The sequence below is a fragment of the Monopterus albus genome, unplaced genomic scaffold, assembly GCF_001952655.1.
Source record: "Monopterus albus unplaced genomic scaffold, M_albus_1.0 scaffold9.1, whole genome shotgun sequence".
In the NCBI taxonomy this organism is placed as follows: Eukaryota; Metazoa; Chordata; class Actinopteri; order Synbranchiformes; family Synbranchidae; genus Monopterus; species Monopterus albus.
The window spans coordinates 1,920,681-1,946,933 of NW_018127889.1; the positions used below are offsets into that span (position 1 = coordinate 1,920,681).

General features: G+C 40.7%; 1 protein-coding gene across 1 annotated transcript in view; it reads left to right on the forward strand.

Moving 5' to 3' along the window:
* stxbp5a (syntaxin binding protein 5a (tomosyn)) overlaps window positions 1–26,253 on the forward strand; it is an 80,866-nt gene that overhangs the window by 13,958 nt on the left and 40,655 nt on the right. Inside the window, 2 exon segments of the mRNA XM_020588120.1 lie at window positions 19,804–19,885; window positions 20,910–21,010. Of these exon segments, the coding sequence (XP_020443776.1) occupies window positions 19,804–19,885; window positions 20,910–21,010 (183 nt within the window).

Consider the following 26,253-nt stretch of genomic DNA (forward strand, 5'->3'; position numbering starts at 1 on the left):
GTAGAACCATCTCAGGGATGATCAGAAGAAATGGACAGCACCTAAGTTAAATATATGAGTGTCACAGCAAAGGGTCTGAATACTTATGACCATGTGATATTTCAGTTTTTCTTTTTTAATAAATCTGCAAAAATGTCAAAAATTCTGTTTTTCTGTCAATATGGGGTGCTGTGTGTACATTAATGAGGAAAAAATATGAACTTAAATGATTTTAGCATATGGCTGCAATATAACAAAGAGTGAAAAATTTAAGGGGGTCTGAATACTTTCCGTACCCACTGTACATTAGAAAAATTAACAAAAGTGGAATAGGGCAGTGGATGTTGTCAGGAGGTCTAGTTCTTTACCAGACTAGTTCATTAGGACTGCCACATGTTCCATACACAAAACAATGGATGTCGATCAGCTGTTTGGAACTGTTTCAAGCTACACAAGTCATGCGACCTGCTGCACTTTTTAACCCCTCAGTGTTGCCAGGGCTCTGGATGACACTACCTAGAATTGATCTTTGGTTTGATGTCATCACATGGGATTGAGACCATTTTACAATTTTGTTAAAATTTCCAAACATAATCAACATTTATACTGTTGGTAGAATTGTCCATGACTGATTTTAATGAATGAAAGACTTGTTTTTTAAGCTACTATGATCAATATTTTAGGTGCTTGTTGTTTTCTTGTAAACATACATAAAGCATGTTCTTCCTCATAAAACATTTACAAAGTTACATTTTCTCAAAGGTTTGAAATTGTGTGGTTTGCAGCCACGTTTGCTACCAAGCAGTCTTCTTCTTCTGCCTTCTCTCTGCTGGTGCCCTGGTATGTTTGTCAGTGGAATACTGTAAAATCATTGGTCACCCCCCTGCACATGAGTGTCCTCAAGCTGGGAACAATACAAAAAGCAGTGACCTGCTTATAAATCAGCTCCATATCTCTACTAGAGGTCAACAACTTCACAAGATTAATAATGGATCACATGAGTACTTTTACAGCAGTGACCTGTAGTGACAGAAGCCCCAGGGAATTGGCAGCTGACTTTGTATAATTTCCTCTCAGCTCTGTGGTCCTTTATACTCATGGTTTGAGTTTCCAGGTCCACAATTTCACTGTTCTGATCACTCACATTGCTCTATTTAATGTGGACTGCAAAAAGCTCTAAAAACCAACATTGCCCTGCTTGTCCAGCATTATAGGATAGACAACAGATAATGCTAACCACAGGTCTGTGAACATAGTTTATTTCCAGCAGCTAAAAAAATGGATATTTCAGGAATTGGAGGAGAACAAAACAGAGATAAAACGATGGTGAATCTTGGACTTATAAAGTTGACCCAAACAGTACTTCAATTTCTAATATTGCTCCTTATCCACTAGATATGTAAGGAAGCTCACTAACTTGTCGGTATATTCACTTACAAGGTGATAATACTGTACTGTAGGCTTGTGGTGTTTTTCCAGTTTGGCCACTAGTGGGCAGTGGAAGCAAACGATTAATTATAGCAGGTTTAAACTATGTGAATTTTAAATTCACCCAGCTGCACTTGTGGAGGAAACAATGATTCATGAGATTAAGTTGTTATATAATTTGATTTCATGAGATCATCTTTGATCTGTCAATAAATAAACTGATACATCATGATGCTTGAAGCAGCTCCAACCACAGTGGCTGTTGAGGACTGAGCTGAGCCCACACATAATCGCTTTTGGTGTCAATGCACCTGAAATCAGTTTGATCACAGCTTCCATTTGAGATCTGTCATATATTTTGTCTTTCTTGACTGACGGCGCCTGCTCTGTGGCATCATCAAATGTTGGAAATTTTCTTCACCTCAAGAGAGATATCTGCTCAGTGATTTAAGCCTCCATGCTGCCAGCCTAAATAGATGGCATTTTGTAATGGACTTTGCTCGACTGAAGCCAATGTACCAGACTAACTTCAGCCAACTGAGGCTGTGATTCTGCCTGGCACTTGGCGCAATCTTTGCCTGTCAATAAGAATTACGCAAATCTTGACGTTTGCCTTCCTCCGCGCTGCTGGTAACTGCGATGGTATTTATCCCCCTGTTGCTCCTCTGTAGGTTGCCCTTTATTATGCAGTAATGCTGAGTGCCTGCAGGGAAGATGCACATGTCTGTCGCATGATGTGATGACTCAGACTTTAATGCCCTGCCACATGGCTGACATGTGCACAACCCTTACCCCCTCCTCACCTCTCAGCTTGTCGGTGTGTGTGAAAAAGGCCTCTATTTAAGTCCATACGAGTCTGTTCATCCAGTATGTGTCTGTGTGTGATTGGCTGAGGAGCTGTTTGTGCTTTTTCATATGATTGAAGCAGATTGTGGATTATGTTGTGATGTGAAAAGGGTTGAGATGGAAATCTCAAGACTTCAGGAGTCCTATGGAGGGGAGACAGTATGGAAATGATAAGATGGGGACACCACTTGTTTGTCAAGAGACAAAGCACTACAGTATATTGTCTATTTGCTTTAGCGTCATTTAGAGTGGTAGTTGGTGGACACAGCAGGAGGGATGTATACTGTGACTTCTATATTAGCATCAACATGGTGCAAAGCTGTAAACATACAAACACCTAAAACTTCTGCATATGTGACCTTGATTTGTCATTCAGTGCAATGCAACCAGGCCTGAATCCATGCAGCTATCAGAGACAGGAGGAAGAGCAACAGGAAGAGTGGAAAAATGAAATAACTGCAGACTGACGAAGTTGCACCTAAGTTTAGAAAAGTGAAGAGGAGGAAGAGAAATTAGATAAAGTGTACTGTAGGAGTGTCTGCATATGGAGTGCAGCCAGAGTGGTCACAGTCATTCAGCTTTGCAACTCAGACCAGTGGTGCTGTGTGGGTGGCGTTTGCAGAGATTGCTTGGGCAACGTAGACCCTGTCTCCTGACCCAACTGTAATCAGACAGCTGTCCAAGCAGAAGCCACCACACATTGGTTGTTTGCCCACTGTCTGAGCAAGATGAAATGCCAGACCTCTAGGAGGTGAGAAATGCCCACCATTTCTCACCCAGCACACAGAACACTGCAGATCCCACTGTCTCCACCAAACTGTCCACAGAGCATCTTTTCTCTATGCAGTTTACTTCTTTGATGCATAACAAAAACAGCCTGTAAAGGAAAGGACAACCTTGCAGCTTGTGCATCACCGCTTTCATTCCAATGATGAAGCAGCTAATTTGTTTGATATGCCAGAAGCCCTTGCCATCTCCCAGACACCAGTGGGAGTGAATGATGAACAGGCAGTGTGAGAGGTCTCAGCTAGCTGTGCCACTAGGCCCCCATTAAGCCTCGATTGGGGTCTATCGCCTTGATTTCTCTTCCTGTCTTGTGCTTGGCAGCACATTTGCTTTCACATTAGACGAGGGTGCCGATGATTGCTGATAACACAATGAGGAATGACAACAGTGAGCGCATTAACCCTCGTTGGCACTGACGCAAACCTCATAATATTAGGTTTTAAGAGATAGCACCTGCTATTAACCCTTTCTCTGATGGTGAAGTCACAGACAATAAACAAGAACTGTGTTTAATGTACAGTAATTGACTGTACTGTATGTTAGAAATAAGAGAGAGTAAGAGTTTTTTTTTTTTTTTATTGTCTGCTAATAAAATTACACTGTGGGAGCAATTTTACATTTCATTCCGCTCTCAGTAGGCAGCTCTCAGTGTAGCGATCAGCAGCTGGCCTTTGTGCTCATTTTTAGAAACTGTTGCTGCAGTGCCATGCATTTTTAATGGATAAGACCAATGTAGCAGGTTGTGTTCTGCATGTGTACACCTACTGTATTAGTGTTTGTGTGTGTGTACCTGCATGTGTGTTCTTTGCAAGAGTTTAATGATGTTTGTACATCGCGTGTGGATGAGATAGCTTGAGTGTAAGAAGCAGCTGTGTGCAGTTTTTTTTTTTTGTGTATGTGTGTTTGTGCGTGTCTACACCTCTGTCAGCATATGTGTACATTTGTACGTGAACGTCTGTTTCCATTTGTCTTTATACATCATTTTTGTTTGCCAACAGTGATTTAGACACTAATGTGATGTGACAGCTTTGGGCCTCAGACACTTTCCCTGAATCATTTTGAAAAAGACCTGTGGGGCTCAGACTCCCAGAGGATGCGTCCACAGCTGCAGCATCTCTGCAAAATGATTGTAATGCTTTGGGAAAACAAATTCATGTAAACAGGTGTTTACATTATATGCCCAGTGTCAAAAATATGTATTGCAGCTTTAATGAATCCAGGCTAATACAGCGTTAGCCACTACATAGTGGGATCTTTTGTTCCTTATTGTTTCTCTTAATGCAGAGGTCAAATAGATTAGACAAACTGGAAAGCAGTATTTTTGTATAACTGCTCCCATTTTGAAGTGCAGTGTCACTAGAGGGTCAAAAGCAGATCAACTGTCATGTGATTATAGATGTGACTGGCACAGACTTAGACATTGCCTATTTTATTGCAGCACGGTGCAACAGAAGTTAATTATTTAAGGCCAAGAGCAGAATGTCTTCTCTAAGTGAATATTAACTATATGATGCAACTCTACAAACAATGAGAAGTGGTGAAACAGCAGAAAATTGTACTTAAATTATATGCATCAGTAAGCTCTATACTAGTAATTGCAGTTACTGCAGTTGCCTCAACTCAGTGTGTATTTCAGTCATATGCCAATTTAATTTTATGTAATTTCAACCTATCATTTTAATAAAATTAAATACAGGCATTTATTTGATGATAATGCTTTTAAATATATGCATCATAAGAACATAGTCTCACTAGTGGCTCTGAAATAAAATTGGGAAGCTTACTGTATTGTGCAATCCAGCAACAAAAATCTGTTTAAAGTGTCGTTTTTTGGAGATGCTGTAGTAATCACCACTGAAAAATCGTCTGGCTTGTTCTTTGATCGCTTTGTGTAGCACTTTAATTATTGAGTTTTAAATAATCCTTATGAAATGCATTTGACCTGACTTGTCCCTCCTGCTCTCATTTAGGACAGGGATTGAGAAATAAAACTGCTACCACGGAAATGTCTTTTGCGCTATTAGGGGATTATGGGATTGATAATGTGTGGAAAGGGAGGACGAGACAGATGGGTGCTGTAAATCAATCTGTATATAGACAAACTGCAGTGCGTATGCATCTGTTTGTTGACCTGTCATGATTGGGTTAACTCCTGGAAGAGCAATGGAATAAGGGAAAATAAGAAGAGAGTGCGAGATCAGGCAGAGAGGTGATGGAGATAATGATGGACATGGTACAGAAGGGATTAGCAGCTGAGTGAGGGAGACACTTTCTTTGTCATGCTCTTACTCCTTTAATGCACATTCTGGCCTGTGTGCCCTCCACACTGCATGACGCATCTTTAAACACATGCACTCACAAACAGGGACAATCCTCTTGACTTACAGTATGTAATTGCCTACGTTGCACTATGTACTCACTCTAGACCCTTCCCCCTGAAGGTCTTTACAGTATATGGTGTGTGTGATTATGAGTGTCTGTCAGTTCCCCATTGTCTCTTTTTTTCTTAACCTATGTGTTGTAATCCCTTGCATTACAGAAATAAACATGTACTGTGGTATTTGTGCGCATGTCATGGCTGTACTTTTTGTATAGTACAGATGGAAGTTTGAGTCATCAAAGTACTGTTTTTTGATGAAGTGAATTCTCCTTGAGTAACACTTCGGTCCTAGACAAGGTACTTCAGAAACAGGCAGGCTGTTTTCATGACATTTGCTGTAGATGGTCATCAAAGGGTGAATTCCAAAAGTCTATTTGTACTATGAAGTAAATAATATGAAGAGACTAGGCTATAGTTGGCACAGTATTAAATGTTGCATTACATGCAGATGTCTCTGCAAAATACTATACCCCTGTCTGCATGGGGGGCACACAGACCCACAGCTATGTAGATATGAAAAGTATCATTTGAGCTTTATGTTCCAAAAGGAAGAAAACCTTTTACTCCTAATGACCCCCTAAGCCTTCATCGAGCTCCATGCTTTAATGTTACATTTAATCCCCATTTTTTTGTGGCTTTAACAATAACAAATCATTTGTATGATGTCAGAACACTTTTTACAATTTGCTCTTTACATTTGTTGTCAGGTTTTTTTGGGGTCACTTCTGCATTTTTAAATTAGACAGTAGGTAGATTATTGCACTAGAGACGGTGTATTCTCTGATCTACATCATACTTCATTTAATTTGCTTATCACAAATATATTTCATTTACTTTTCATTTCATTTTGTATACTCTCTTGCACTTTCTCTGAAACCTGCATACATTTCAAAGGCATGAAACAGTTAAGGATTCGACTTCTTGAGCAGATGGTTACTAACACAGGCAACCTTAAAACTTTATCCTCAAGTTGAAGGGCATCTTCCTGCTTCCGTCAGTATGGACAATATGTGTGTGTCAAAGATCAGGGTAGACATAAAATGCAGTGCTTCTATTTCTTGTGTGTGTTGGTTTGCTGGCAACCTCCTGTTCAGGATACTTGGCCTTTCATCTTGCATTAATCAAAGAGCCAAAGACGGCACTCTGATTCATATTTTATATGTTGCATGACACTTTTGGCAAGATGTCCTTCCTCAGTGCGCTATTTGCGAAGTGACAATTATTTTTTAAATCAAACCAGTAGGGAGTCTGAACACATCTATACATGCCAGCATCAGAGGTAAATGCTCTAATACTTGTATAGTACTTTTCTATGCATTGCAGCACGCTCAAGGTGCTTTCACACTATTTTCCCATTCATCCTCCCAACATTCACAAACTGGCGGCATCATCGGGAGCTACTTGGGGTTTAGTGTCTTGCTCAGGGACACTTCCGCATATGGACCGGAAAAGCCGGGAATCGAACCGCCAGCTTTCCACTTAGGAGACAACCTGCTCTACCTCCTGAGTCATGGCCCCACAGTGCCAGTGTGATGATGATGTTTATTTTATTTTATTTCATTTCATTAAGAGTATGCATACATATTTCCGGTATGTTTTTTTCTGACTGTAGCATGTTTTCCTCTTTAGGGTGAGTCTGTCTTGAGCTTACCTTTCATTTGACCTCTGTTACTATACCAACACTTCATCCGACTATTTGTGTTTGTCTTTGAGTAACATAGAAGCTTGTGTCCTGGCCAGTTCAAGAAAGATGCCCTTACTTCTTACACTGCTTGACCTTTTAATAGTTGACATACACCAGTTTTTGAGGTATGAGTACACAGCCAAGTGCACAACTGGGAATACAGTATTTTTTTTAAAAGATCTTTGTCATTTATGCTTTTATTTGATAGATATAGACAGTAAATGTGGGTGGAGAGGGATGGGTGTGAATACAGGGCTTTGTGGTTATGTGGTATTAACCATTAGACTACCAGGACTGATACTTTGGCACCTGCTGCCCTGGCTGCTTATAGCTACCTGTCCTTGAAAGCAGCATTGGTTGGCACGTTGAAGCATATTTAGAGGCCAGCAGCGGCTAATCTTCTGTGGTCTTACCTTTGAAAAGATTTGTTTGATATCGGTGCCAGAGGGCGCATGTGTGTTTGCAGAGAGAGGAGGGAGGAGAGAACAAGAGAGCGCACACACATTTGGCAACTCTTTGATTGCTTTGGGATGGTGCTGGGAATATGTTGAGGATGGCTCCAGGAACAAGCTTAATGGATAAGGCGGGTGATTTTTGGAAAGCATTCCATTCAGAGGCTAAAACCAACAATGATTTTTGTGTATGAAAAATGTGAGGGCAGTTTTTTTGATGGTCTTCACTTTGTTACTGTATGTGTGGTGCAAGAAGCTAGTGGAGTAGTGTGAACAGAGCAGAGATCACCTCAGAGGCTGTAAAAAGTGGTGGCTGTTCTTGGCTTTTTGAGCTCTTTTTTTATTTTAGCTGTTTTGTTTGGGAAATGTTTTCAGCTCTGTAAATGATAGTACAGTCATCATGCTCCAGTTTCCCATTGTTTAAGCAAATACACACGTATGTACAGTACAGTACCTGTTCTAATGAGATTAATGGGAGTGTTTGATTTTAAAAAAGTGTGCATGCATTTCATTGCCTTGTATTAAAACAGAGACACACAGTCTCAGTGTGTTAAAGGTTAAATTGGCATTCATATTCAAATAAAACATTTTCCTCCCTGCCACCTTGAGAGGGTGATACGTAAAGCCATCTAAATGTATATTCTGGCTCCAATTCGCCACATCCATTATTCATAAACAGGAGGAAACTCAGTCACAAACTTCTTGTTCCTCTACATCTCACTTTTCTTTTCTTTCTGTCTCTGTTCTCTCAGAATGTAGCCAAGCCGTGTTTCTTCTTAAACCATTCTCCTCTTTTGTCATTTTAAATGCCCACTTGGGTTTTGTCTTTGAAATCATTATACTTGTATTCTCTCCTTCCTCCCCCCCTTACGTCTTATTGTTTTTTCTATTGGCCCTTAAAGCTCTCAGTTGTGTGAGGCAGACATTGATCCTAATTGGTTGTAACTGATGAGAGCCTTGCGAGACAGAAAATCTGTACGTTCATATATACAGTATATATATGTATTGCAAGCATTTAATCTGGAGCCTTCCTTTAAATGTCTCCTCATGTTCCCCATCCACTATTTCCAATAATGAGCACAATATGTTTACATGGTGAAATTGATCTGATGTCAAGGATAGTTTTCTAACTGCTCTCTCTGTGACCCAGCTGGCATTAGATACTCCGTTGTTTGGACTATCTGATAGTGTGTTTATGGACTGAACACTGTTTTCATAGCGAGCATGTTCAATATGTGCAATTCAAAGACAACAGTGGGATAGATGTGTGGGGCGAGATAGAGCAAGGAGCTATGTGTGCAGAGGAATCGCATGTATCCCTTTGAAGGCCTGGTGGTGACTTGGTTCATGCTTCATTTACAGGCATATCATAGGTTTTGCTTGTTAAATAAAACCGTAGTATATAGTCAGATGAACAGCCTTGGCGATATAAAAATGAATGTAGAAGCCTTTTATTTTCATTCAAATGAATACCTTCCCAATTTAGTGTTAAGATTCTCATAGTTGATTTATTGATGAGGCACCTTGAGTTATAGTGATTAAAGAGGCTTTGTAAACCAGAGTGCAATACATTGAATAGTTATATAAATAGTATAATTGTCAGTACTGAATGAGGTTTAAAATGTATCCAGGTACCATTACTAATCCTTTGCTCAAGGAACCTGTTTAGTCTTCTTAAGAACAGTTCTATAATGGGATATTAAGTTATTTTTAAATTATTATTCCTTTGGGCTGGCGAAATCTCATGAATGCCTTGAGGGAATTTCTTCAAATTTGGCACAACTGATTAGATTTTGGTTGTTAAAGGTCAATGTCAGTGACCTCACTTCTGTCCCATAACCTTGAATTTGACTGGTTGGCGGAGGCATACAAACATGAAATAATAATTCTAGTTTTTATACAAAATACAACCCTCTGCAGTTCTTTATAAAGCATTTTAGCTTCGAGCTCTTTGATTTGATGGCACAGTTGCAACTTGACTGTTTCGATCCACTTTCACTGCTTTCATCTGTGTTGTTTAAAGCAGCACCGGGTTCTTCTCAAAGAAGCTTTAAAGTGCCTCTCTATGAAACTAGCCGGTGAACATAGTGCAGTATTTATCAGTTGTAGGAGAGCTAAACTAAACTAAACTAAAAGAAGAGTTAAGTTTGGGCTTGCAGTTGTAAAGGGGCCAGAAACAGGACTCCAAATGAATGCTTATTTTTCCTTTAGATCTGCTATAAGTATGTTTGAAATCTGTTTATTTCTGCTGCCCCTGAGTGGTCAACAAATTATGCACTAAAAGCTGGACGCAGGAAATACTTGATTGCTCATAGCAGTTACAGAACCTTGTTTAACTTCCCAGCTGAGTTTTAACATCAGTCAAAACTCTACAGTACACGGGGCTCAAGGGCATCTTGCGTCTTATTAATGACAGATGATGGATGATTAATATTTGAAAGCAGAGAATGGCAGAAAGCAGGAGAAGCATTTCAGGTGGGATTTAATCTGAGGCCGACAAGAGGACATGCGGCCCTAGAGGCAACAGACTGAACCAACTGACTTCCCTTTGCTGCATGATAGATGATATCAGCTCTGGTTTCCAGCACAGCCCTAATGTGTCTGGTTGTGTTGCCAAGTTCTCTGCTCTTCATTCTGAATGTTACTCACACACAGACTCATACTCATAGCTGTAAGAGTCACCGGGTGTTGTAGAGCTTGAAACTACAGCAAAGTTGGAAATCACAGAGGACAGATTTGATGTCGAGTGCAGAGCGAGTTGAGAACGTCTGCATTTAGCAGAGTTCAGACTGTAATTGGCCAAGTGGGGTTCAGAGCTCAAGTGTGTTAGCAGCAGCAGACAGAGCGGGCATCCTTGTACTTGTCCACAGGCCAGGATTCATGTTTAATACATCATGTACCCAGCTGATTATGTCTGCTGTGTGAGATACCATACACACATAACACTGAACAAAGCACACAAAACCAGGGGGATGGTAATCACCCAAACCCACACCTCAGTTTGGCATTAAATAATGCACCAGACATACAGTAAATGGATAAGATAATCCTTGTATTCACCATCAGTTTTCAGTAATACTAAAGTCACTTTTTCAGCAGAAGCTGTAGCCACTTGTCACTTGCAAAGACATTGTTGTGCCTCCCTGTTATGTTTAGCATAATCACCTGTTGGAACATAATCCTTTAACTGGCTTTGCACTGCTGCCACAACAGTTGTCTGCCACTCTCATGTTAAGGTCATTAAACATTTTGCCAGTAGTGTAGCTAAAATCACATCTGTCCTATCCAAGATATTAAGTGTATAAAATTGTCCAGGTACAAACTGTATGTTCTTGTATTTCTCTTTTTGATCCATGCATTTTTTTTCTCCTTCTGTAGTCAGTTCATTCACTCTGCTACCTCTTTTTCCTCGCCCTGTATCTTTTGATTTTGTGTCGACTAACCTTTTTTTGCTCATATGCAATACATGCTTTTGCAAGAGGGTTTGGCCACAAACTGTTCTGCTGACCCAACATTTGGTCCCTCACAGTTTACCCCTTCACTCTCCCCCAATCCCTTCTATCTCATTCTCACTTTTTCAGTGCTCCTGCCCTCCCTTCCTCTTCCCTGCCTTCGATCCCTACAGCCAGTGAATTTCCATACTTCTTTTCTCACGTTTATTCAGTTCTTTCCACCTCCGTCGACCTCACTGCTTCTCAGGTACTTGCCTGGGACTGGCCATGCAATAGCTCAGTGCTGAGTTGTCCTGCTAAAATTAGACAATGTCCTGGGTTATTAACACCCTACTACTGGGCAGAGCTGGCCATGCTCCAGGAACCAACAATCCACATTATTATTACAGCATGGGGAGCTTATATTTTTTACTGTGCATCATTACTGTGCCTGCCTCACCTGTGCTGGCTCAGGCCCAGGCTAATTCATAAGACAGGATTTCTTAATAGAGCAGTGATTCTAGTACAACTGGCCACACAGCCGGTTATGCCTGGGGAGGCTATAATGATGGCTAGTTTAGTTCTGTTTAATTTTTTTTTTTTGACACTCTAGTCCAAGAAAATATTCAAGGTGAATATAATCTGTGATTCTAATATTTTGATCTTGCCCTGTACATAGCATTACCCCTCAGAGGAGTCATCATTTTGTATCATCTTTTCGCTCTAATCAGATGTCTACCAGCAAACTCTCAAAACATGCCTTGTTTTTTATGTAAATGTGCATTACCACAAGATTGAACTGTGCACCTTTGCAAATGGCTGTTGTCAAGAATGTCATCTAGATAAATCTTAGGGACAAGGGCTGTAATAGATGTGTGTGTGTGTGTGTGTGTGTGTGTGTGTGTGTGTGTGTGCATTGTAATGTTTTCCGAGGAGAGAGCTGTGAAAGCTGAGGCAGCGACAAATACTCAGCGCGCCCCATCGCAGTTTAATTGTTTGCCTGCATAATAAATCAAATGTGTCAGGGGAGATTATTTATACAGGGACTGTGTTAAACAAATGAATCACCAGTTTGCTCAACTCCAGATTTTGTCTTTGTTGTGTGTTCTGTCGCTTTATCGGTGCTTGCGAGTTTCACGAGTGACGTGTGACTTTGATGTTTGTGAGGGAGCACGACTCTGATGGCTTCCTCGCACTCGCTCTGTCACTGATGTACTACCTGAATGCTCTGGCAGAGGGAGGGGAAAGGAGAATAAATCCACACAGACAAGTCACGAGGCCTCTTTGGTGCTAGTAAGTTTAAATTTATAAAGCTCTGAATACCTGTGCCCAGAGAGCTATTTTAGGTTGCAGTGTACACCTGCACCGTAGTGGGATGTTAGTCATTGTTCCTGCTGTTGCTAACCATTGACTGTATATAAAAGATGGACAGACCCACTGTGACATCACCCATTGGTTTTCTGAAGAGTAGCTTTGAAGCTCAAGTCTGGCTGTCACCATACAGGGCGAGCTTCACGGCACATGCTGCGGCTAATGCAAAAATGGTCAAAGAGGTGGAGCTTGCTAGACAGCTGGCATCTAGCCACCTATGGCAAGACCCTCCCGCCTGTCACTCAAAAAGGTCACGCCCTTAATTAATGCGTAATTGTAGCCTCAATATAAAAGGGCGAGTTGTATAAAAATCTAGCACCCCGTATTGTATCGTTGTCATGGGAGGAGAAATTAGCTACAGAGATCAAAACCATTTTTTGTGCCAGGCTGTAAAAGTTGAGCATTTTAACATGGGAATCTATGGGGACTCAGTGCCCAGTCCTGCTTTCTCTCTACAGTACATGATGATCCCGCCATGGTGCAGAGCTGGGTTATAGCACAAAGAAATGGAAATGCAGTTCCCTCAGTGGCCTTTCAATCTGACAAAAACAGCCACAGGCAGCCAGAGGGAGTTCAGGAGATGGGTGACAGGGGAGCACTCAGGCAGGTTGAGGTTGAGGTGTACTGTAGCATTTTGTAGATGATTTGTAGGATATCATCTTCAAATGGGGGCAGAGTAATGTGTGGATAAGACACGGAGTCAAGTCCTTGGTCTTTGTAAGTTTGCTCCTCCTTTAGGCTGTTGTTACTGTTTCTCTGAATTATTGTTGTGAAGGCATTTTTCCCTGTCTTGTTTCTACCCTCCTTATTATTTCTCTCCCTTTCTGCCTTTAATATCTTTCACAGCACTACAGTCCTTCTGTTTTCATCACCTCATTTCTGTGTCTGGGTCTATTGCACAGCAGTCTGTGCCCCACGGCCCCGCCTCCCTTCTGGCGGGGTGATGTGTACTGTAAGTGGCTCGCTTTGACGTCACTTTAGGCCTAACGTCATAGCAACTCAGTGCCCCCAGGCTTGCTCTTTCTGGTACTTTCTCTCAATACTTCTCCATTACTCTGGCTCTTCTTTATCCCCCATTAATCCCCCTCTCTCCCTTCTTCTTTTTCTGTGACTCTTCCTCTGTGATATCTCTTTTGTTTCATTGCTCTGGCTCATGATAAAAGATGTCTGTCTTGTTTTCACCCATCTGGAGCTTTCTGTTCTTGTCTAAAGCTGCATCCTCTCCTTCATTTTTCTATTTATTCCACTCACAGACATACAAATATACAAAGGCATGACAGACAAGCAGCAAGGTAACTCTTCTCATGTGAAACACAGGCTCATCCCTATTCAATTAATCTTAACAAGATCAGCTCTATTTTTGGATAGCATGGTTTTCTAAATCCTGTGGTCTGCTTCCCATTGTACCCAGCCAAGTCTCTCAATGACAACTTGGCTTTGCCAGATGCCCAGTGACTCACCGTTACTTTGTCAGAGAAGTTGCCTGGGGCTTTATTAAAATTAAATCTAAGATGAGCAGTATAAAAGTGAATTATCAGTTGACTTTGACTTCCAGAATAGCTTGGGAAAATTTCACTGGACTTGACAAGACATGAAGCTGACCCACTTTTTGCTTTCTCTCTTCGTCATCTTCTCTCTTCTTCTCTACTTAATTTCCCTCAGGATCAATAAAGTATCTGTATACCTATATACCTATCAGTCTGTCTAGCTATCTATTTATGTAGACATATCTAATGTACTTGTCTCATTCCCATTGCTGCCCGTGGTCAGTCTGTTTACATTTACATTGGTACAATGTGCTAAGAGGGTTGCAAACCAAGACAGAGACTTCGGTTAAAGTGGAATGAGGAATACACTTGTTAGCAGCTGTGACACAAATCCAAGTGAGCTGGTCCCATGTGGATCAAACGGAGGTACATCAAAATAACTTTGGGTTATGTTTGTTAAGATACTGGAAAAAAATATGACAGAAATCTTAATGAGTGTCAGCTTAGGATTCAGGAAAGACCATGTACACCGTTTTTTAGGGTTAAATTGATTTAGCTGGCATTTGTAGTGCTAAGAAGACAATGATGTTGGCTATTTTTATATCATGTGTCACTTATACCTCCGTGCCTGGCAACAGCCGTGGCTGGAGACTATATGTTTTTGGCCCATTCTTGTGAATGCAATATCTCAGGAACACCTTAAGGGAGTTTCTTAAAATTAGGCACATGCAGTATGTCCACTTGAACTCAAGGATGAACTGTTTAGATTTTGGTGGTCAAAGGTCAAGGTCAGTGACCTCACGTCTGTCCATTCTTGTGAATTTGACTGGTTGGAGGAGGCATGAAGGCATGAAGCAGAAATTCAAGTTATTCCTGTTATCCCATTATCTTATCTTACCTTAGGCTACTGCACCTTCCATTTGGTACAATGCTCATGAAATGTATGGTCATGATCATAGGAACTAGTCTAGTGTTTTTATTTATTTAATACCTTTAAATACTGTAGGTTGTAAATGCTCCTTTACCATGTCAAAGGACAATAATATAAAAAACAACTCACAGAAATTGAAATTATGTTATTTCTCACAATGGCGTGAAATTGAGGCAAAGACTCATTGCCAGAGGAAATTTTTTAGGAAACACATTTTGTCACAACAGTAGCAATCATCAACCTAGTGCCAGAGGTTTACAAAAACAAATGTAGAAGCTTTCATGCAATGGATAAAGATTGAATTATCAGCAGCTACTGAAATCAACAGAAAGGGCATTTAAATAGGTATTGTGTGGAGCGGCCCTTAACACTTCTGAGCTTATCATTTACAAACATCTATAAATTCAGATGATTAATATCATTTCTGTAAATTAACTTCAATAGTCAGCCTGACTCAAATTAGTCCACTGCAGAGATAAGCCTTCCTATCTGTGTTTGTGAGAACATTTTTGCCAAAAATTGTCCACAGTTAATCAAGGTTACACATAAAGAAGGATGCTCAACGACTTTCTGTGCAAAGATGAAAAACTGTGTACTGAATGTACTCTAAATGATCTGTTGCAAATCAGCAGAGTTATTAGAAAAACAGATGGATTTTGTGAGTTGAGATCTTATAGTGCCTCTGTCACGATCTCTCTCTTTGTCTTATCTCCACTTCATGTGATCAGCGTTGATCATCATGTAGGCCGTGGACTCCCTTAGTGTGCTAGAAACTGGCCAATGGAAAGCCAGTAACAGTGAAAGGATTTGACTAGTTTATAAAAATATCTGATCCTCTTTATTTTTTATAACATTGTCACTGTCAGGACCCTGTAGGAATAATCACTGTGTTCCCAATGATCTGATGGGTCAGTGATCAGGCTGTTGATGACCTGATTCTCTGAAGTTAGCTTGTTCCAGAGCTGGTTAGCTGTGCAGCATAGGTTACCATGGTGATCTAGCCCTATTAAAACTGAACCATCTTTGCGGTACCAGAAAATCGGAGCTACAGTAAGTGCAAAGTTGTTGAACCACTAATCTCGCCTTGTGGTACAGGCCACTGCTCTTACTACCTGTTCCTCTCAGTTCCACTCACACATTTCTTCTTCTTGTCTGCGTAATCACAGCTTTAAAGCCAGCAGCCAGCATTCTTCTCAGTTCCACTCACACATTCCTTCTTCTTGTCTGCGTAATCACTTGGACAGCTTTAAAGCCAGCAGCCAGCATTCATCCCCTGGCAGGCTGTTGTTGAAGGACTGTCTGTTGTGATTCTCAAGCGATCATCCTCTTTGTGACTGTTGTTGACTTGTTTCTTTCTTGGACTCTGACCCTGGATTCATCCTTGTTTGTGCTTGTTTGTTCCCTCCTGATTTCTGGTCAGATACTGTTTCTGTCTCAAGTTTTCTGCTTGCCTTGTGGACTTGAGTTTCTCCCTGCATCTGTTTTTCTTCTGCCCCTTGTCTGAACTGTTTGCTGAGCCTGCGTATTTGAAGACAATTTGTTTTAGCCATGATGAAGCCTGCTTCCCACACTGGCTTGTTTGTAGGCCCTGCAACCACTTATCTGTCCTGTTGTTTCCCCTCTCTGCTTATTCCTGTCACTTACCAGTGGCCCTGTTGCGTGCCTGCCATCTCAGCAACTTAACTCAACTGCTAGTATTTCTGTGTTGCATTTATTATTATTATTATTGTTATTATTAAACTCTTCACCCCTGCCTCCTTGCCTCTAGTCTGCATCTGGGTCTTATAAATTATAAATTGTGACAGCCCCAGAAAAACTCAGACATGAGAAAAATATTTTAGGAAGTTTTGCCTTCATTGACAAGAGCTAGTAACAATAACACTGCTGCACTTTTGCTGTCCAAGTTTAGCTCATTTTTCCTCAATTTAGGGAGTGGTTATTACAGTAACTTACTACTAATAATGTTTTCCTTGACCAGCTCTTGCTGATTGCCTTCTAGTACAATCCACAATGCAAGGTTCTGGTAAACCGCAATAAGACAGGCCAAATTTTCTTTCTCATCATGGAGCGACTGTGGTTCAGTGGGTAGAGCAGTCATCTCCCAACTGGAGGGTTGGAGGTTCGAATAACGGTGCCTGCAGTCCACATGTCGAAGTGTCCTTGGGCAAGACACTGAATCCCCAGGTTGCCTACCCGATGGTTAGAGCCATTGTGTGAGTTGACGCCGTAGATGGCTTCCTACGTTCTGTACCAGAAACGAATTCCTTGTGTGTGTAACATACTTGGCCAAATAAAGGTGATTATTATTTTTTTTCTTCTTTTGAGCTTGGAAACGACTAAGAAACACATAATAAATGCTCATTTAAGGAGCATCATGCCCTTAGGCATGATCATGCTTGCTGTCCCTCTCTCACACATTTTGACCTACATGGATGTCATTGTCATTTTCCAAGTTCTGGGTCCAGTGGCTGTCAGTGATTTGGTGCATGCTAATGTGCCTTTTTTTTGCCTTTGTTTTAAAGTATAGTACTTTTTTGTTTTCAATTTCTTCCAGTGTATGATGCTCTAAACTTTGAATGTTTATTGCAATAGTGACCTGTCACTCTATTTCAGTAAGAAGCTATTTCTGAAATCTGTCAGGGTTGGCGTGTAAAGCTGCCAATATTGTCTGAACTCAATGGAAACAGCAGACGAGATTGAGTAGCTAGCTATCTCTTTACTGATCACAGTTAAGAGCATACAATGCAGTAGTCCAGAAACACAATCCAAGTCGATAACAGTCCAGGGTAAGTGCCGGCAAGCTCACACAGCCAAGGGATCCAAAAACGAAAGGTCAGAGAGGGAAGTCCAAAAGTCAATACACAGAACACAATCAGAATCAGGAGGGCAAGGCAGTACTCGGTGGTCAAAGCAATCCAGGGTCAAATCAGGAATCACAAGTAACAAGAATAACGCTGGAAAGTCTGAATGGGAGTCAAGAACAATCTGGCAGCTTCCTAGCAGGGGGAAGCTGCCTATAAAGGGTGAAAACAGGTGTAAGCAATTGTTTCTGATTAGGGTAAGGAGTCCGTAACTGAGGTGAGACTGCAACAGGAAGTGGTTTCAAAATGAAAGCCTGGGACCGGGAGCCAGAGGGACACAATCATGTCAGAAATCTTCCAAACAGCATCAGCATTGTTCCACGTTGAACTTCCCCTGTAAGGTTTCTCTTTGGCATTTGATGAGGTTGCATGTGTTGTGATTGCCACTGACCTCTGTCAACATAAACAAAGAAATTATATATTTAATAAGTACTTCATGTATGGGCATTTTAAACCATTGCAAAGTTGATAAATTTGAGGATTAACCTGCATATATATATATATATAGAGGAAAAAGAAAACACAAAATACTGTATGCACCTCTAGCTTTTATTTTTATTATCACTTTCTTCACAGTTTCTTTTAGCTTTCAAAGAATTCTCCAAAGTTCTTTCCTTTTTCTTTTCTTCTGTTTTTCAGATCAGATCGTAGTGATTAACAGTTGTCATTGTCATTTTTAATTAGTCAGCTTGGGTTTTTCTGTGCAAGCATCATCATCCCATCTGGTTTGGTCACTGCTGTGAAACAGACATACACTAACTGCTGTTTTTACTATGTGGAACCACAACAGCGAACTGCAGACTCCATCCTTTCAGTACATTTTAGAAGAAGCTAAATACTCCCCCTGCTAGGGGATCTACAAGACAGCAGGTGTCCTATAGGAATACATACTGATAATCACTGACTTGGTGGCACTCTCCCACTGTCCCACTCCTGATGTCTGATTCGAGGGGAGCTGGCATGTGTTCTCTGAAATATGATGTTTTATGACTCGGCTCGTTCTGATAAAGCTCGTTGGACTGAGGACCATAAGCCTGGCAGAATTTTACATTTTTGTCCCAAGATTCATGACTTTAACATAATAATAAAACACTTTCAGAGTGACTTACAGCACTGATTAGGTATTCATACTTGTGAATTTGTGACCCCAGTGTCATCCCTGGGATGTTACATCTCTCTGTCCCCCCCATATGAACCCCCCCCCACCTTAGGTCTGACAGTTATGGGAAGAATGACTTGGTATCGACAGTAATCTTGCCCATTCAGAAGTGTGTTATTGTCTTTTAGTCCATTCTGCTTTCCTCATTCTTTTTTTCCATCCTTCCAACCCTTTCTGTCAATTTTCTCTCTCCTCTGCATTTTTTTTATCAGAGTTGTCAATCTCTGTGTCCTCTTTCACTCTCTCTCCCTCTCTGCTGTTATTTTCTCATCTGCTCACATAATATCCACCTCTTCTCTGCTGATTCATTTTCTATACATTTGAATATCTAAGTTCCCCCTCCTTCCATTTTCTCCCCCTCAGTGCCGTTATATTTTCCTTTGCTGCAGCACTGCCAGTTTTCATTTTTACTTGCAAGTGCTCTCTTCTGTCTAACATGCTACTGTTTCTGTGTTTCTACATGGTTCAGGATTTCCAAATCATTATGGATACCTGGATACTGTTTGGTAATTGGCTCCTAATAGCCTTTATTCTAAGGCAATATTATCTTAAACAAAATGCTTCCTGGTCGAGTTAAGCCCTGTAGTGAATAACTGTAGGGCACACAATAAAGTGTTGCATAATTACAGTATTTTAAAGAAAGGAAAGTGACTCACAGTCCTGTGGGGTATCAGAAAGGCCATATCCCCGTGAAACATGAAGATTTTCTTGTTGCAGTTGATGAATGGGTTCCAGATCTGTTAGTAGACCATAAAAATGTCACGGCGGAAACTCCATTTTCCTTCTGAGCAGGTAACCAGGTGTCGTGACCTTAGAATCAGGCTTACCGAAGAACAAAAGGCTGTCAAATACTGAGGCGCTTGTTCTTGGCACCATATTTGGAAAAAAGATGACAACTAATGCATATGTAGTACTCAATGGGCCACCTGTAACAAGCAAAGCAGACTATTGCTCTGGGGATACATTACTTTAGAATTACTGCATGTTCCTTGACAGAGAACTTTTCAGGTTTGGTCGTCCTGGTGTAGAGTGTTACTGTCAGCACGAAAGCGGAGCAGCCGTCATTCAGCTACAGTTTCTCATCAACGAGGTAAGTTTAAAAAAAAAAATACTCACACTGCTCAGTTAATCCCCTGATGTGTCTGTCTCACAAAGACAGATAACTGTGGGTAGTAGTGTTATTGATTTAAAAAATGATTTTATTTAACTTCCCTCCACCGTTTTCATTTTTTAACATGGAGAGAACATTTCCCTGTCACCAGTAGGGCTGGGTAACAATCCTCAATACTTTTTGAGTACTATACCATAGTATTTAAAACTGTCAAGTATTGAAAATTGGCACAGTACAAGTGATGGACATGCAGAATGTCTTAGTTCTTTCAGTCTGTCTGAGCAAGAACTTTGTCAAATTTGTCATCTACTGAGATCTGAAGTGTCACATTTTAAACGCCCTGTCAGTCTCTTTTGAACAACTGCTAAAAGCTTGTTTGCATCTTTCCCTTTAAAATCACAGACATCACAGATATAAGCCAACCCACATCTCATCCAGCCTTCACTAAGCAGTTGCTCAGATAAAATTGGCAGTTCTGACCATGTGTCATATTTTGCCACAGGCCACAGTAAAAATCTGAAAGCATTTTGCCAAGTGTCGACTGACAGACAGGAAAGTACTGAATACCTACAGCACTTTCTGATTCAGATGAAATGAAATAAGAGTTTGATATACTTCATATTTATGAGAAATGCGGTATTTAAAGCTTAGTCGGGTGTGTGCATGTTTTTGTGTGTGCATGTCAGCGTGTTACTGTGACTCAGGAGCTGAAACAAGCCCTCAGCACGATGGAGATGATTTCAGTGCCTCCTACATGCACACATACGCTCATATACATCTTATGAATCATCATCGTTACCTGGGAGAAAGCTGCCTGGTTTAAAATCTGACTGACTGTCCAGGGAATGAAGTCTGACTCATGCCTGTCTCATTCAAAGACATAATTAAAGGTCCAGTCTCGAAATATGTGCAGTGTGCTTTCATTTCAAGGATGACACTGTGCTTTGTTTGAAGATATTTTAATCTCTGAATATGAGATTAACAGTCTGTTCTGCTGTGACAGGGAGCGCTGGTGAGTGCTCTGGCTGATGACAGTGTCCACTTGTGGAACCTGAGGCAGAAGAGACCAGCCATCCTTCACTCCCTCAAGTTCAACAGAGAGAGGTAAGAGGTTCACCCAAAACTGCAAATGATGAGATAGTGTAGGTTGTGTGGTCTGTCTTGCTGCCACTCTGTGTTCTCCCTTTCTCTCTGTTTTTCCTCTCCCTCCTCAGTTAGGTCCTCACACTTGCTCTGGTGCAACATGAATTGTGGCTTTCTGAGCAGGGGCAGTGTCACAGTTTGCTGCCTGTGTGAACTGCTAGTTTTCGCTGACTGTCATATTGTATGCAAACAGACAGCATTTCATTTGGCAAATGTGTCTATGCACCTGCAAAACTGTGCACAGGGCAAAAGCGGTGACAAAGAGAGTGATGCTCTCTCGCTCACTCTCTGTTGGTCTGCAACTAAACACTCATTATTTGGGTCACTTAGTCTATTATAGAGTCTTTCCCATCACTGGGGCACAGGTGTAAACCTATCCAAACACCTGAAGGTTTTCTCCAGCGGGTTGTTACCGGAAAAAAACAAACAGAACAGAAACACATGCAATCAATTCATACACACAGCTGCAACAATTAATACATGTACACAAATAAACATAGGTTCCAATTTTGAGACAGTGGAAGGTGTGTGAAATCAAAAGTTCTGTGATTGAGATTCAGTGAAAGGGCATTATGGAAACGAGAAGAAGTTTCCATTAATTAGACAGAGCCTATTGAAGGATTAGGCTAAAGTCCAGAGGAGTCTACATGCAAGTTTGTTAGTTTTTTTTTAAACACAATTTAACAGTAGTTTTATAGGTTTTAGTTTATTAAGTACAGTACAAACCATGCTTTATATCTTTGCTAATTACATTTTCAGGTACTCCATAACTTCAGCATAACTATTTATTTAATATTTTAGATTAATTCTCATCCTATGAAGGAGTCAGTGGGTCCTGTTCACTTATGGTCTTTGTGAGAGTTGCATTACTGTAGCAATATGCTTTCAAAATTCCATGTTGGTGTATTATATGTACTGTAATAGATAAAACATGCATAACAACCATGAAATGAAGTATTCCTTCCAACATCAGATAGTGAAATGCAGAATCACCTCACCTCAAGGAAGCTGGTGTCCGCTATCAATGCCAATCATATCACTGGCCTCTGATCTGTCACTGTGAAATGTGGTGAATGGGTTAAACGTCAGAGTCAATAACCTGACACTGCGCTGATGTGACGGACAGGAGGCCGGCAGCAGCTTTAAGAGCGGACTGTGTTCTTGCAGGAGAGCTTGACTGCCTCTGACATTTTGTAAGCTCTGCCATCCAGTGCAATGACCCTGAGACACAGCATCAGAAAGGAAAAGAGTTACTGCATCTCAAGAGATGTCAAGATGGGACAGATAATCTGCAAAGCCACTTGAGACATTTGGAAATAGAGGAAAACATTTCTGTAGTAGTTTGTCGACATGGTAGTGCATCAATTAAAAGTCTTAAAATGGTTGAACAAATTGTTCAGGGCAGCAGAGTTTACTCGGAGGCATTTGACTGATTAAAGTTGCTCTATGGCCTTTGATCAAGTGTTATATCCCTCCAGAACATTCCTCTCTGGCTTTTTTTCCCGCCAACTTAACCTTCCAACTATGGAAACGCATATATTTAAAAACTGTGAAGGTGAATTAACTTCAATTATGATAAAAACACACATACTTGAATTGGTTTTTGCTGGTGCTCTGTGTGTGAAGTGGAGAGAGAAAGAGGGAGGGAGGGTGTGTGTGTATGTGAAAGTGCTCGAGGTGTGTTGTAGACAATTTATGTGAGTGTATGCACTCTGTTATCAAGTTAGATTCTTCTTAAAAGAGACCATCTGGGTAGATTGGGGTCTTTGACCTCTCAGATTAGAATATATTCCTCAGTCAGGTCTGGACCTTTGCCAAATGGATACTGCATGCCACCAAATCTGTTTCATTTGTGTTTTGTTATTTCAGCAGTGAAGGCCAGTTTTTCTTATGTCTAAAGGGTATTCAAAAGTTAATCAACTTTTTTGTTGTTGCTTAATAATCACTTATTTTGCATTGTCTTTGTCCATGTTATCATTTCAAAATGATGCCAAAATGAAAATCTCCATGCTGCAACCAGCCAGCTGGGGCAGATTAACTTGTGGTGGCATCATTTCTGGAGGCTGGTCACGTCATCCATCTTTATATACAGTTTGAATCCATCACATTAATAATATTAAAGCAGTCACTGGTGTATTATGTGTCTTATGTCTGTTTTGCTGCAGTCATGACATACTTTCATTATAGGAACCAAATCATATCCATTTCGTACCGCACTATTGTCTAGTCAGCAGTAAGTGATCAAGGTTTCGCTGAAGGGCAATTTATAAAAGCTGTTCAGAGAAAGGGATTACTAGATGAACTGATGCAGTTTAGATCAAAGTTTTCCAACTGGCAACTTTCTAATTAAAGGCAGGCTCACATTCCTCCATTTGTAGTGATGATCCTCTTTGATAGGAATATCACAGTGAAGCCTGTGTTACAAATGATTTTCTACAATTTCCCCTCTTGACAGTTAATTTGCAGTGAACCACAGTCTCATATTTCTAGCCCACAGTGCAGTTAGTCTCAGAGTTGTGTGTTACAGGTGTCTGTCATTTCTGAGATAATGCATTGGTCCCTGAGCCTGCAAGCTGGCAGCTGCCTTTGTGTGTCGTGACCACTTGAAGCTGGAGAGTTCACTAGGAGACACGTGTGTGTACATGACAAGTATGAACACAAAGATACACATACATAAGTACACTTGCATTTGCACAAACACTTGGGTGCATATTTGCATGCACACACACACACTAATTACAAACTGTGAACAAATTTGTATAATTATGCTCCTGACACTGCAGCTCTGTTGGCCCTCTCGTACTGGCTCTAAGAACAGTTAATCAGTTAGCTTGTATGTGTGCACATACAGTACATGGATCAAGCACATTCAAATATAGCATTCATTTACACAGAATACGTATATAACTAATTACACAAATTTATATCATGTACACCTGCACATGTACACAGACAAAAAGTACAAGGCAGATAAAAAAAAGACAGACAATCATGCACATAGTGTTTGTATTTTACCAAAATGTCTTGTCTACATTGTTGTCTGCACTACTATGAAGCAAAGGAGGCATAGTTTGTATTTTAGTAACATTTCACTGTAGATATATTTCCAGCTTTACTTCAATCAGCCACTATAATATGTTGTCAGCACACGAACTGACAGCTATCGCCGCCTCTGTGTTTGGGAGCAAATATGACATTTGCACATAAGATGAGCTTTAGATTACCCCCTTTCTGTCACCCAGTCAGGCACATCGAAATGATCTGATATGACTTTGCTCCAAAGATAATGCGCAGGGGTTTGCTCAAATATTGGTAGGGGTATGTCCCTACCATCCATATGCAAAACTATACCCTTGAGTTTAACTACATTTTGCAGTAGCTTGCTGGTAATTCAAGTGAATTTATGTTTGCAAAGTGATTCAAGTGGTCAAATTAATTGTTTGCCTTTTTTGTGGGTTGTACAGTAGTTAGCTGTTGAAACCACAATTTTGGGCCATCAAAGGACAAGAATGATTTTTGTTTTACAGTGCTGCACATGAGCATCTTTTCATGAACACGGTCTGTTTCAGTGCCAAACAGAACAGCCAGCTGGAAGACCTTTGACAAACAGCTCATGTGTGGTATAAATAAGCGATTCTGCTCTGACAAGTAAAAAGACAGGCCCATTATTTAGCCCAGTGTTGAAGCTGTTCATAAAGTCTAAAAATGTGCAGGTTGAAAACTGTCTTAATTGATAACATTGTACAAGTCAGATGTTACAGAACACGTGAGCAAGACAACAGGCCCATTTTTAGACCAGCGCTCAATTCAGTCAAACTGTCTAAAAAGCTGCAAGTTAAATGTTTTTCTCTTTACTGATTTAGTTGTAGTCAGATCATACAAAATCCAGGTTTGTTTACCAGCCCTGATGGGATTGTTTTATTTAGGACATGCTCAGGTCTCAGGTAATAAACTCAACTAAGTGGTAATTTTTGCTGGCATGTTATTTTTTTGTAATGATATTTTATTAGAATTTTGTATTGCATGGGCATTGTCAATTTGATAATTTTTTGCAAAGTAGTTTGAGCTACTTTTTCTAAGACAGAATACATGTGTATGAACGAGAGGGAGGGAAGTGGAACAGTGAGGTTACAGGGGGCTGAGGTCAAGAAGGTGCAGGAGTTTAAGTATTTGGGATCAACAGTCCAGTGTGATGGGGAGTGTAGGAAAGAGGTGAAGAGGTGAGTGCAGGCAGGTTGGAGTGGGTGGAGAAAGGTGTCAGGAGTGTTGTGTGACAGAAGAGTAGCAGCAAGAATCAAAGGAAAGGTGTACAAGACAGAAGTGAGACCAGCTATGCTGTATGGGTTAGAGACTGTAGCAGTGAGGAAAAGACAAGAGGCAGAGATGGAGGTAGCAGAGATGAGGATGTTAAGGTTCTCTTTAGGAGTGACCAGGATGGACAGGATTAGGAATGAGCACATCAGAGGGACAGCTCAGGTCGGCTGTTTTGGGGACAAGGTCAGAGAGGCCAGATTGAGATGGTTTGGACATGTGCAGAGGAGGGATAGTGGTTATATTGGTAGAAGGATGTTGGAGATGGAGCTGCCAGGCAAGAGGTCAAGAGAAAGGCCAAAGAGGAGATATATGGATGTGCTAAAAGAGGACATGAAGTTAACTGGGGTGAGAGTAGAGGATGCCAAGGGTAGAGTTAGGTGAAAACAGATGATTCGCTGTGGCGGCCCCTAACGGGAACAGCCGAAAGAAGAAGAATGAGCTACTTTTTTTGAGTAGACTTTAGTTAACCAAACTCAATTACTCCCTAGAGAAGCTGTTTTCAAAGAAGCTACCCCAACAATGGAGATGAGGCACATCTGTTTGTGCAGATGGAAACGGACATTGAATCCTCTAGACAGCCTGCCTATTGGATATGAGGATGCCACAAGTTGTCATGAAAAATCCCATTGCTCTTAGTCATCGTGCCTGGTTAAATGAGTGTGTACGAGTGTGTATCTCAGTGATCAGCTGTCCATGTTTCAGTAAGTTGGCTCATACTGTACTCTTGCAACCCTGTTTTCTAAATATCATGCTCTTGTACAAGTAAATAGCATGAGAAAATAGAACCATAATGCTGCCTGGATTACATTTTTAATAGATAAACATTATATACTATTTGTAATCCAAAAATATCTGTCAATATGTTTTTTTTTTATTTTGACTATTTTTAA